At 49.6% G+C, this 13,254-nt stretch overlaps 1 protein-coding gene and 1 long non-coding RNA gene across 4 annotated transcripts in view; one reads left to right on the forward strand and one right to left on the reverse strand.

The window, feature by feature from the left end:
• Positions 1 to 13,254, forward strand: part of SPEF2 (sperm flagellar 2) — an 853,267-nt gene that overhangs the window by 835,356 nt on the left and 4,657 nt on the right. For all 3 annotated transcript variants that reach the window (XM_063960786.1, XM_063960790.1, XM_063960798.1), the window contains one exon: positions 6,963 to 7,157. In XM_063960786.1, coding sequence (XP_063816856.1) covers positions 6,963 to 7,157 — 195 coding nt within the window. The remainder of the gene's footprint in view (positions 1 to 6,962; positions 7,158 to 13,254) is intronic.
• The window catches only part of LOC135056086 (uncharacterized), a 237,576-nt gene that overhangs the window by 21,737 nt on the left and 202,585 nt on the right, over positions 1 to 13,254 (reverse strand). The gene's annotated exons all lie outside the window — the stretch shown is intronic.

Consider the following 13,254-nt stretch of genomic DNA (forward strand, 5'->3'; position numbering starts at 1 on the left):
AGGGGCTCTAAAACGCCCGCTACCTCAGATGGCAGACACAGATGTCGACACGGATACTGACTCCAGTGTCGACGACGATGAGACTAATGTAACTTCCAGTAGGGCCACACGTTACATGATTGAGGCAATGAAAAATGTGTTGCACATTTCTGATGTTACCCCCGGTACCACAAAAAAGGGTATTATGTTTGGAGAGAAAAAACTACCAGTAGCTTTTCCTCCATCTGAAGAGTTAAATGAAGTGTGTGAAGAAGCGTGGACTTCCCCTGATAAGAAACTGGTAATTTCTAAGAGGTTACTAATGGCGTACCCTTTCCCGCCAGAGGATAGGTCACGTTGGGAAACATCCCCTAGGGTGGATAAAGCGCTCACACGCTTGTCAAAGAAGGTGGCACTACCGTCTCCGGATACGGCCGCCCTGAAGGAATCTGCTGATAGAAAGCAGGAGGCTATCCTGAAGTCTATATATACACACACAGGTGTTATACTGAGACCAGCTATTGCTTCAGCATGGATGTGCAGTGCTGTAGCTGCGTGGTCAGATTCCCTGTCGGAAAATATTGATACCCTAGACAGGGACACTATATTGCTAACCGTAGAGCATATTAAAGACGCACTTTTATACATGAGGGATGCACAGAGGGATATTTGCCGGCTGGCATCTAAAATAAGTGCAATGTCCATTTCTGCCAGGAGAGGGTTATGGACTCGGCAGTGGACAGGAGATGCAGATTCTAAAAGGCACATGGAAGTTCTGCCTTATAAGGGTGAGGAGTTGTTCGGGGATGGTCTCTCGGACCTCGTTTCCACAGCAACAGCTGGGAAGTCTACATTTTTACCCCATGTTCCCTCACAGCCAAAGAAAGCACCGTATTATCAGGTACAGTCCTTTCGGCCCAATAGGGGCAAGCGGGTTAGGGGCGCGTCCTTTCTGCCCAGAGGCAGAGGTAGAGGGAAAAAGCTGCAGCATACAGCCAGTTCCCAGGAGCAAAAGTCCTCCCCCGCTTCCTCTAAGTCCACAGCATGACGCTGGGGCTCCACAGGCGGAGCCAGGTACGGTGGGGGCCCGTCTCAAATATTTCAGCAATCAGTGGGCTTGCTCACGGGTGGATCCCTGGATCCTTCAAGTGGTATCTCAGGGGTGCAAGCTGGAATTCGAGACGTCTCCCCCCCGCCGTTTCCTCAAATCTGCCTTACCAACCACTCCCTCAGGCAGGGGGGCAGTGTTACAGGCAATTCACAAGCTGTATTCACAACAGGTGATAGTAAAGGTGCCCCTACTTCAACAAGGACGGGGTTACTATTCCACAATGTTTGTGGTACCGAAACCGGACGGTTCGGTGAGACCCATTTGAAATTTGAAATCCTTGAACACATATATAAAAAAATTCAAGTTCAAGATGGAATCGCTCAGGGCGGTTATTGCAAGCCTGGACGAGGGGGATTACATGGTATCACTGGACATCAAGGATGCTTACCTGCATGTCCCCATTTACCATCCTCACCAGGAGTACCTCAGATTTGTGGTACAGGATTGTCATTACCAATTCCAGACGTTGCCGTTCGGTCTATCCACGGCTCCGAGGGTCTTTACCAAGGTAATGGCCAAAATGATGATACTCCTTCGAAAGAAGGGAGTTTTAATTATCCCGTACTTGGACGATCTCCTGATAAAGGCGAGGTCCAGGGAGCAGTTGTTGGTCGGGGTAGCACTATCTCGGGAGGTGCTACAACAGCACGGCTGGATTCTAAATATTCCAAAGTCACAGCTGGTCCCTACGACACGTCTACTGTTCCTGGGGATGGTTCTGGACACAGAACAGAAAAAAGTGTTTCTCCCGGAGGAGAAGGCCAAGGAGCTGTCATCCCTAGTCAGAGGCCTCCTAAAACCAAAACAGGTGTCGGTGCATCACTGCACGCGGATCCTGGGAAAGATGGTAGCTTCCTACGAAGCGATTCCATTCGGCAGGTTCCATGCAAGAACCTTTCAGTGGGACCTGTTGGACAAGTGGTCCGGATCGCATCTTCAGATGCATCGGCTGATAACCCTGTCTCCAAGGACCAGGGTGTCTCTCCTGTGGTGGCTGCAGAGTGCTCATCTTCAAGAGGGCCGCAGATTCGGCATACAGGACTGGGTCCTGGTGACCACGGATGCCAGCCTTCGAGGCTGGGGGGCAGTCACACAGGGAAGAAACTTCCAAGGACTATGGTCAAGTCAGGAGACTTCCCTGCACATAAATATTCTGGAGCTGAGGGCCATTTACAATGCCCTAAGTCAGGCAAAACCCCTGCTTCAAAACCAGCCGGTACTGATCCAGTCAGACAACATCACGGCGGTCGCCCATGTAAACCAACAGGGCGGCACGAGAAGCAGGACGGCGATGGCAGAAGCCACAAGGATTCTCCGATGGGCGGAAAATCACGTGTTAGCACTGTCAGCAGTGTTCATTCCGGGAGTGGACAACTGGGAAGCAGACTTCCTCAGCAGGCACGACCTCCACCCGGGAGAGTGGGGACTTCATCCAGAAGTCTTCCAACTGATTGTAAACCGTTGGGAAAGGCCACAGGTGGACATGATGGCGTCCCGCCTAAACAAAAAGCTAGAAAGATATTGCGCCAGGTCAAGAGACCCGATAGCGATAGCTGTGGACGCTCTAGTGACACCGTGGGTGTACCGGTCGGTTTATGTGTTCCCTCCTCTTCCTCTCATACCAAAGGTACTGAGGATAATAAGAAGAAGAGGAGTAAGAACTATACTCATTGTTCCGGATTGGCCAAGAAGAGCTTGGTACCCGGAACTTCAAGAAATGATGTCAGAGGACCCATTGCCTCTGCCGCTCAGACAGGACCTGCTGCAGCAGGGGCCCTGTCTGTTCCAAGACTTACCGCGGCTGCGTTTGACGGCATGGCGGTTGAACACCGGATCCTGAAGGAAAAGGGCATTCCGGAGGAAGTCATTCCTACGCCGATTAAAGCTAGGAAAGAAGTAACCGCAAATCATTATCACCGCATATGGCGAAAATATGTTGCGTGGTGTGAGGCCAGGAAGGCCCCAACGGAGGAATTTCAGCTGGGCCGTTTCCTGCACTTCCTACAGTCAGGGGTGACTATGGGCCTAAAATTGGGTTCCATTAAGGTCCAGATTTCGGCTCTATCGATTTTCTTCCAGAGAGAACTGGCTTCACTACCTGAAGTTCAGACTTTTGTTTAGGGAGTGCTGCATATTCAGCCCCCTTTTGTGCCTCCAGTGGCACCTTGGGATCTCAACGTGGTGTTGGATTTCCTAAAGTCACATTGGTTTGAGCCACTTAAAACCGTGGAATTGAAGTATCTCACGTGGAAAGTGGTCATGTTGTTGGCCTTGGCTTTGGCCAGGCGTGTATCAGAATTGGCGGCTTTGTCATGTAAAAGCCCTTATCTGATTTTCCATATGGATAGGGCAGAATTGAGGACTCGTCCCCAGTTTCTTCCTAAAGTGGTATCAGCTTTTCATCTGAACCAACCTATCGTGGTGCCTGCGGCTACTACAGACTTGGAGGCTTCCAAGTTGTTGGACGTAGTCAGGGCCCTGAAAATCTATGTACGATTCAGCTTGCACATTCTGCGGCGGGACTGCCGCATCCTAAATCAGTAAAAGCCCATTCCACGAGGAAGGTGGGCTCTTCTTGGGCGGCTGCCCGAGGGGTCTCGGCTCTACAACTTTGCCGAGCAGCTACTTGGTCGGGGTCAAACACGTTTGCTAAATTCTACAAGTTTGACACCCTGGTTGAGAAGGACATAGAGTTTGCCCATTCGGTGCTGCAGAGTCATCCGCACTCTCCCGCCCGTTTGGGAGCTTTGGTATAATCCCCATGGTCCTTACGGAGTCCCAGCATCCACTTAGGACGTTAGCGAAAATAAGAATTTACTCACCGGTAATTCTATTTCTCGTAGTCCGTAGTGAATGCTGGGCGCCCATCCCAAGTGCGGATTGTCTGCAATACTTGTATATAGTTATTGCCTAACTAAAGGGTTATTGTTGAGCCATCTGTTGAGAGGCTCAGTTGTTATCATACTGTTAACTGGGTATTGTATCACGAGTTATACGGTGTGATTGGTGTGGCTGGTATGAGTCTTACCCGGGATTCAAAATCCTTCCTTATTGTGTCAGCTCTTCCGGGCACAGTATCCTAACTGAAGTCTGGAGGAGGGTCATAGTGGGAGGAGCCAGTGCACACCAGTAGTCTAAAGCTTTCTTTTAGTTGTGCCCAGTCTCCTGCGGAGCCGCTATCCCCCATGGTCCTTACGGAGTCCCAGCATCCACTACGGACTACGAGAAATAGAATTACCGGTGAGTAAATTCTTATTATTTAAAATCTATATGAACATTAATACATCAAGTAAGCGACCTGGTCTAATACATTTATATCTCTCCAATTACTTGCAATATGTCAATGTATCAATTCTTTGTAGATTAACTGCTAATAAAGGTGGATCAATTAATAAAAAAGACAATGCACTGTCAGGAAAAAAAAACACAATAATGTCCAGTGGATAAAAAAGCCGTATATACCGGACCTTTCCTTTTTAGTCCCGCACAAATATTTATTAATTATCCTGGTGCAAATTATTTCCAGAAGGTTAAATACCGTTCATACATTTGCATTGTAGAATAAATGAGCCAATTCTGTTAGTACACCATTGCGTATATACGCTCAGTACTGGCCACCTATGAGGGTATTAACGGGCTCACCACAGTCAAATGAGTAAATGATCAAGCAGCTTCTCCCACGGTGAGTCAATGTTGTGTTGTAAAGGAATCGGCTAGGAGGCGCCGGACATCTCCTTCCTCCCCAGTCTAATTGCCGCTGCGCCTTCCGCTGACCGCCAATTGGTTTGCTGCCGCTTTCTGGTGGTGAGCTGATGTCCGTATTACGTCTATCCTCAATGGTGGTTTCCTCATCACCAATACCTCTGATGCGTTTCGCTCGTGCTGGAGCTTTATCGAAGCGGCAGCAAACCAATTGGTGGTCAGTGGAAAGCGCAGCGGCAATTAGACTGGGGAGGATGGAGACGTCCGGCGCCTCCTAGCCGATTCCTTTACAACACAACATTGACTCACCGTGGGAGAAGCTGCTTGATCATTTACTCATTTGACTGTGGTGCAGCAGTATATACTTGTGGGCATTATACACAGGTGTAGCAGTATATACATCCGGGCCGATGCGGACACAGGAACTTTGCAGTCAGGGAGCTACTCGCCGGGTGCAAAAGCATTGCCGCCATGCGATACTTTTGCACCTGTGCGGGGGAAGGGGGGGGGGGTAGAGACAGACTTGCGGGGCGGATAGCCCCATGCTGGGCGTCCCCCCAGCATGTCTGAGAAACTAATCAGATGTGCTAAATTTAGCACATCTACGATCAGATCTGAATTAGGCCCAAATCCGCAGTCTAACCCTAGCCACAGCCTAGCCTTAAGCGCAGACTAACCCTAACCGCAATATAACATAGTCACAACCTAACCCTAACCGCAACATAACATAGCCACAAAATAATCTTAACCGCATCATAATCCTAACCACAGGCTCAGTGCCGTAACTAGACATTTTAGCGCTGTGTGCAAGACACAGCATCAGCGCCCCCCTACCCCCATACAGAATGGTGTTAGTGCGCACTGAAGGCAGGTAGAGTCCCCCTTTTTACATGGTAGGCAGGCAGAGTCCCACTTTTTTACACATTAGACAGGCAGAGTCCCTCTTTTTTCATATTACGCAGGCAGATTCCCCCTATTTTACACATTAGGCAGGCAGAGTCCCCCCTTATTTACACATTAGACAGGCAGTCCCCCTTTTTGCACATTAGGCAGGCAGAGTCCCCCCTTTTTTACACATTAGACAGGCAGTCCCCATTTTTACACATTAGACAGGAAGAGTCCCCATTTTTACACATTAGACAGGCAGTCCCCCTTTTTTCCACATTAAAAAGGCAGAATTCCCCTTTTTTCCACATTAGACAGGCAGAGTCCCCCATTTTTACACATTAGACAGGCAGTACCCCTTTTTTACACATAAGGCTGAAGGAGAGAAGGAGAGAATCGGGGGGAGAAAGAGAGAGAGAGAAAGGGAGGGAGAGACTTGCCTGTCGTCGGGGAGCCGCCACTCTTCCTGGGAGCCCACAGCACGGGGGGGGGGGGGTCACCTCTCTGCTCCTAGATGCCGGCGCCACGAGACAACAGCAAGGAGGGCGGGGGAGCAGCTACTCCGTCCTTTAACAGCGCCAGCAGGGGAGACCACAGCATGGAGACAACAAGCCACAGCGCCCAGCAGCCAATCTATATCACGCTCTGACAATGTTGCCGGGCGCTGCAGCTTGTCGGCTGCACACTGGTTTCTCTTGTGCGGCGCGGCTCTGTGTGACGTGTGTGGGTCAGCGGATGCGCCTACAGTGCAGATGCGCTGTGGGCAGTGCACCGTTGGCCCACACGTAGTTACGGCTATGCACAGGCTAACTGTAACCTAACCATAACCACAGCCTTACCCTAACCGCAGTCTATCCCTAATGCGGACCATAACCACAGCCTAGCCCTAACCCTAACTAAAATCGTCTTTTGACATTCTCTCTGTTGACATTCATAGTATCAGCATTATGACAATATAGACATTCTGTCATTGTTGACACTGCGAAATTTGACATGTGGAACATATACCAGGTAAATTTAGTAATGTAGTATCCAGGGCATGTTGGCGGATTAGCGGGCTACACAGAGTTGTGCCGACACAAACATAAGCCTGTTTTCAGGCGGCTCACTTCCATCAAGGCTAGGGCTGATAATGGTGGCGGCTAAGAAACCAAGCGTATAAATAGGGACAGCGGTCGCATAGATGCGCACAAGTCTGCATGCTGGCGAATCTATGCACTTTGACATACATTCAGTGTATTTTGCACATTTGGTAAATATCTGTGTAATATGTTTTTATTCTCAGTCTCTTCCAACAATGGATCCACTTGAAGAGGGTCCAGAAGGAATTACAGAGCAAGAGAAGGATATTGTCCGGAACACAGAACCAGTAGCTGTCACATTGCAGGAGGTCCTGCGGGTGTTTCAGCACGGAGCTGGCGTGGATGGGGAGAACCACAGGTTCCAGCCACAACAAAAAGAGACAACCAATTATCAGAAGGTTAGATCCAAAAACAGCAGGTATCCTTCATAGAAAGTCATACGTTTCTCCGCTGAGAGTATGAAGTGACTATAGGATCGCAGCTCGTGCTGTTAAACATCACACACTCCTAATTTTTCATCTTCTATACATATAAGGGATATCTGTACGATTATATTTCTCTAACGTCCTAAGTGGATGCTGGGGACTCCGTAAGGACCATGGGGAATAGCGGCTCCGCAGGAGACTGGGCACATCTAAAGAAAGCTTTAGGACTATCTGGTGTGCACTGGCTCCTCCCCCTATGACCCTCCTCCAAGCCTTAGTTAGATCTCTGTGCCCGAACGAGAAGGGTGCACACTAGGGGCTCTCCTGAGCTTCTTAGTGAAAGTTTTAGATTAGGTTTTTTATTTTCAGTGAGACCTGCTGGCAACAGGCTCACTGCATCGAGGGACTAAGGGGAGAAGAAGCGAACTCACCTGCGTGCAGAGTGGATTGGGCTTCTTAGGCTACTGGACATTAGCTCCAGAGGGACGATCACAGGCCCAGCTTGGATGGGTCCCAGAGCCGCGCCGCCGGCCCCCTTACAGAGCCAGAAGGCAGAAGAGGTCCGGAAAATCGGCGGCAGAAGACGTCCTGTCTTCAACAAGGTAGCGCACAGCACTGCAGCTGTGCGCCATTGCTCTCAGCACACTTCACACTTCGGTCACTGAGGGTGCAGGGCGCTGGGGGGGGGGCGCCCTGAGACGCAATAAAAACACCTTGGATGGCAAAAAAAATGCATCACATATAGCTCCTGGGCTATATGGATGCATTTAACCCCTGCTAGAATCCATAAAAAAGCAGGAGAAAAGTCCGCGAAAAAGGGGCGGAGCCTATCTCCTCAGCACACTGGCGCCATTTTCCCTCACAGCTCCGTTGGAGGGAAGCTCCCTGTCTCTCCCCTGCAGTCACTACACTACAGAAAGGGTTAAAAAAAGAGAGGGGGGCACTAATTAGGCGCAGTATTAACTATACAGCAGCTATAAGGGGAAAAACACTTATATAAGGTTATCCCTGTATATATATAGCGCTCTGGTGTGTGCTGGCAAACTCTCCCTCTGTCTCCCCAAAGGGCTAGTGGGGTCCTGTCCTCTATCAGAGCATTCCCTGTGTGTGTGCTGTATGTCGGTACTTTTGTGTCGACATGTATGAGGAGAAAAATGATGTGGAGACGGAGCAGATTGCCTGTAATAGTGATGTCACCCCCTAGGGGGTCGACACCTGAGTGGATGAACTGTTGGAAGGAATTACGTGACAGTGTCAGCTCTGTATAAAAGACAGTGGTTGACATGAGACAGTCGGCTACTCAGCTTGTGCCTGTCCAGACGTCTCATAGGCCGTCAGGGGCTCTAAAGCGCCCGTTACCTCAGATGGCAGATATAGACGCCGACACGGATACTGACTCCAGTGTCGACGGTGAAGAGACGAATGTGACTTCCAGTAGGGCCACACGTTACATGATTGAGGCAATGAAAAATGTTTTACACATTTCTGATAATACGAGTACCACCAAAAAAGGGGTATTATGTTTGGTGAGGAAAAACTACCTGTAGTTTTCCTGAATCTGAGAAATTAAATGAGGTGTGTGATGATGCGTGGGTTTCCCCCGATAACAACGGATAATTTCTAAAATGTTATTGGCATTATATCCTTTCCTTTCAGAGGTTAGGGTGCGTTGGGAAACACCCCCTAGGGGGGATAAAGCGCTCACACGCTTGTAAGGGCTCTACCTTCGCCTGAGATGGCCGCCCTTAAGGATCCTGCTGATAGAAAGCAGGAGGGTATCCTAAAAGGTATTTACACACATACTGGTGTTATACTGCGACCAGCAATCGCCTCAGCCTGGATGTGCAGTGCTGGGTTGGCGTGGTCGGATTCCCTGACTGAAAATATTGATACCCTAGATAGGGACAGTATATTTTTGCCTATAGAGCATTTAAAAGATGCATTTTTATATATGCGTGATGCACAGCGGAATATTTGCCGACTGGCATCAAGTCTAAGCGCGTTGTCCATTTCTACCAGTAGAGGGTTATGGACACGTCAGTGGTCAGGTGATGCGTATTCCAAACGGCATTTGGAAGTATTGCTTTATTAAGGGAGGAGTTATTTGGGGTCGGTCTTTCAGACCTGGTGGCCACGGCAACAGCTGGGAATTCCACGTTTGTACCCCAGGTCGCCTCTCAACATGAGAAGACGCCGTATTATCAGGCGCAGTCTTTTCGTGGACAAGCGGGCAAAAGGTTCCTCATTTCTGCCCCGTGACAGAGGGAGAGGAAAAAGGCTGCAGAAATCAGCCAGTTCCCAGGAACAGAAACCCTCTCCCGCCTCTGCCAAGCCCTCAGTATACGCTGGGGCTTTACAAGCAGAATCAGGCACGGTGGGGGGCCCGTCTCAATGAATTTCAGCGCGCAGTGGGCTCACTCGCAAGTAGACCCCTGGATCCTTCAGGTGATATCTCAGGGGTACAAATTAGAATTTGAGACGTCTCCCCCTCGCCGTTTCCTAAAGTCGGCTTTACCGATGTCTCCTTCTGACAGGGAGACAGTTTTGGAAGCCATTCACAAGCTGTATTCCCAGCAGGTGATAATCAAGATACCCCTCCTGCAACAGGGAACAGGGTATTATTCCACACTGTTGTGGTACCGAAGCCGGACGGCTCGGTGAGACCGATTCTAAATCTAAAATCTTTGAACACTTACGTACAGAGGTTCAAATTCAAGATTGAGTCACTCAGAGCAGTGATTGCGAACCTGGAAGAAGGGGACTACATGATGTCTCGGGACATCAAGGATGCTTACCTTCATGTCAAAATTTACCCTTCTCACCAAGGGTACCTCAGGTTTATGGTACAGAACTGTCACTATCAGTTCAGACGCTGCCGTATGGATGGTACACGGCACCCCGGGTCTTTACCAAGGTAATGGCCGAAATGATGATATTCCTTCGAAGGAAGTGAATTTTAGTTATCCCTTCCTTGGACAATTCCCTGATAAGGGTAAGATCCAGGGAACAGTTGGAGGTCGGTGTAGCACTATATCAGGTAGTGTTGCGGCAGCACGATTGGATTCTCAATATTCCAAAATCGCACCTGGTTCCGACGACGTGTCTTCTGTTCCTAGGGATGATCCTGGACACAGTCCAGAAAAAGGTGTTTCTCCCGGAGGAGAAAGCCAGGGAGTTATCCGAGCTAGTCAGGAACCTCCTAAAACCGAGCCAAGTCTCAGTGCATCAATGCACAAGGGTTCTGGGTAAAATGGTGGCTTCCTACGAAGCAATCCCATTCGGCAGATTCCACGCAAGAACTTTCCAGTGGGACCTGCTGGACAAATGGTCCGGATCGCATCTTCAGATGCATCAGCGGATAACCCTGTCACCAAGGACAAGGGTGTCCCTCCTGTGGTGGTTGCAGAGTGCTCATCTTCTAGAGGGCCGCAGATTAGGCATTCAGGACTGGGTCCTGGTGACCACGGATGCCAGCCTGCGAGGCTGGGGAGCAGTCACACAGGGAAGGAATATCCAGGGCTTATGGTCAAGCCTGGAGACATCACTTCACATAAATATCCTGAAGCTAAGGGACATTTACAATGCTCTAAGCTTAGCAAGACCTCTGCTTCAAGGTCAGCCGGTGTTGATCCAGTCGGACAACATCACGGCAGTCACCGACGTAAACAGACAGGGTGGCACAAGAAGCAGGAGGGCAATGGCAGAAGCTGCAAGGATTCTTCGCTGGGCGGAAAATCATGTGATAGCACTGTCAGCAGTATTCATTCCGGGAGTGGACAACTGGGAAGCAGACTTCCTCAGCACGACCTCCACCCGGGAGAGTGGGGACTTCACCCAGAAGTCTTCCACATGATTAAAAACTCGACAGGTATTGCGCCAGGTCCAGGGACCCTCAGGCAATAAGCTGTAGACGCTCTGGTAACACCGTGGGTGTACCAGTCAGGGTATGTGTTCCCTCCTCTGCCTCTCATACCCAAGGTACTGAGATTGATAAGATGGAGAGGAGTAAGCACTATATTCGTGGTTCCGGATTGGCCAAGAAGGACTTGGTAACCGGAACTTCAAGAGATGCTCACGGAGGATCCGTGGCCTCTACCTCTAAGAAGGGACCTGCTCCAGCAAGGACCCTGTCTGTTCCAAGACTTACCGCGGCTGCGTTTGACGGCATGGCGGTTGAACGCCGGATCCTGAAGGAAAAAAGGCATTCCGGATGAAGTCATCCCTATCCTGATCAAAGCCAGGAAGGATGTAACCGCAAAAACATTATCACCGCAATTGGCGAAAATATGTTGCGTGGTGCGAGGCCAGTAAGGCCCGACGGAGGAAATTCAACTGGGTCGATTCCTACATTTCCTGCAAACAGGAGTGTCTATGGTCCTGAAATTGGGGTCCATTAAGGTTCAAATTTCGGCCCTGTCAATTTTCTTCCAAAAAGAACTAGCTTCAGTCCCTGAAGTTCAGACGTTTGTAAAAGGGGTACTGCATATACAGCCTCCTTTTGTGTCTCCAGTGGCACTTGGGATCTCAATGTAGTTTTGGGTTCCAAAAGTCACATTGGTTTGAACCACTTAAATCTGTGGAGTTAAAATATCTCACATGGAAAGTGGTCATGCTGTTGGCCCTGGCCTGGGCCAGGCGCGTGTCAGAATTGGCGGCTTTATCCTGAAAAAGCCCTTATCTGATTTTCCATTCGGACAGGGCGGAATTGAGGACTCGTCCTCAGTTTCTCCCCAAGGTGGTTTCAGCGTCTCACCTGAACCAACCTATTGGTGGTGCCTGCGGCTACTAGGGACTTGGAGGCCTCCAAGTTGCTAGACGTTGTCAGTGCCCTGAAAATATATGTTTCCAGGACGGCTGGAGTCAGGAAATCTGACTCGCTGTTTTTCCTGTGTGCACCCAACAAGCTGGGTGCTCCTGCTTCTAAGCAGACTATTGCTCGTTGGATTTGTAGTACAATTCAGCTTGCACATTCTGTGGCAGGCCTGCCATAGCCAAAAATCTGTAAATGCCCACTCCACAAGGAAGGTGGGCTCATCTTGGGCGGCTGCCCGAGGGGTCTCGGCTTTACAACTTTGCCGAGCAGCTACTTGGTCAGGAGCAAATACGTTTGTAAAATTCTACAAAATTGATATCCTGGCTGAGGAGGACCTGGAGTTCTCTCATTTGGTGCTGCAGAGTCATCCGCACTCTCCCGCCCGTTTGGGAGCTTTGGTATAATCCCCATGGTCCTTACGGAGTCCCCAGCATCCACTTAGGACGTTAGAGAAAATAAGAATTTACTTACCGATAATTCTATTTCTCATAGTCCGTAGTGGATGCTGGGCGCCCATCCCAAGTGCGGATTGTCTGCAATACTTGTACATAGTTATTGTTACAAAAATCGGGTTATTATTGTTGTGAGCCATCTTTTCAGAGGCTCCTCTGTTATCATGCTGTTAACTGGGTTCAGATCACAGGTTATACGGTGTGATTGGTGTGGCTGGTATGAGTCTTACCCGGGATTCAAAATCCTTCCTTATTGTGTACGCTCGTCCGGGCACAGTATCCTAACTGAGGCTTGGAGGAGGGTCATAGGGGGAGGAGCCAGTGCACACCAGATAGTCCTAAAGCTTTCTTTAGATGTGCCCAGTCTCCTGCGGAGCCGCTATTCCCCATGGTCCTTACGGAGTCCCCAGCATCCACTACGGACTATGAGAAATAGAATTATCGGTAAGTAAATTCTTTTTTTTTTCTGTAATCCACCTGATGGCAGGCTATCGGTCTGGGGGCCTAATTCAGACCTGTGCGCTCGCTAGGTTTTTTTTGCATTCTTGCGTTCGCATAGTCGCTGCCTACAGGGGAGTGTATTTTAGCTGTGCAAGTGTGCGAACGCATGTGTAGCAGAGTTGTACAAACAGATTTTGGCCCTCATTCCGAGTTGATCGCCCACTGCGGATTTTCGCAGCGTAGCGATTATGGCAGAACGGGGCTAATCTGTGCATGCGTATGCACCACAATGCGCACGCGCATCGTACGAGTACAGATAGCTTTGTGGTTTTGCACAGGTTCTAGCAACGCTTTCAGTCGCACT

This window comes from Pseudophryne corroboree, chromosome 1 (assembly GCF_028390025.1).
Source record: "Pseudophryne corroboree isolate aPseCor3 chromosome 1, aPseCor3.hap2, whole genome shotgun sequence".
Classification (NCBI taxonomy): domain Eukaryota; kingdom Metazoa; phylum Chordata; class Amphibia; order Anura; family Myobatrachidae; genus Pseudophryne; species Pseudophryne corroboree.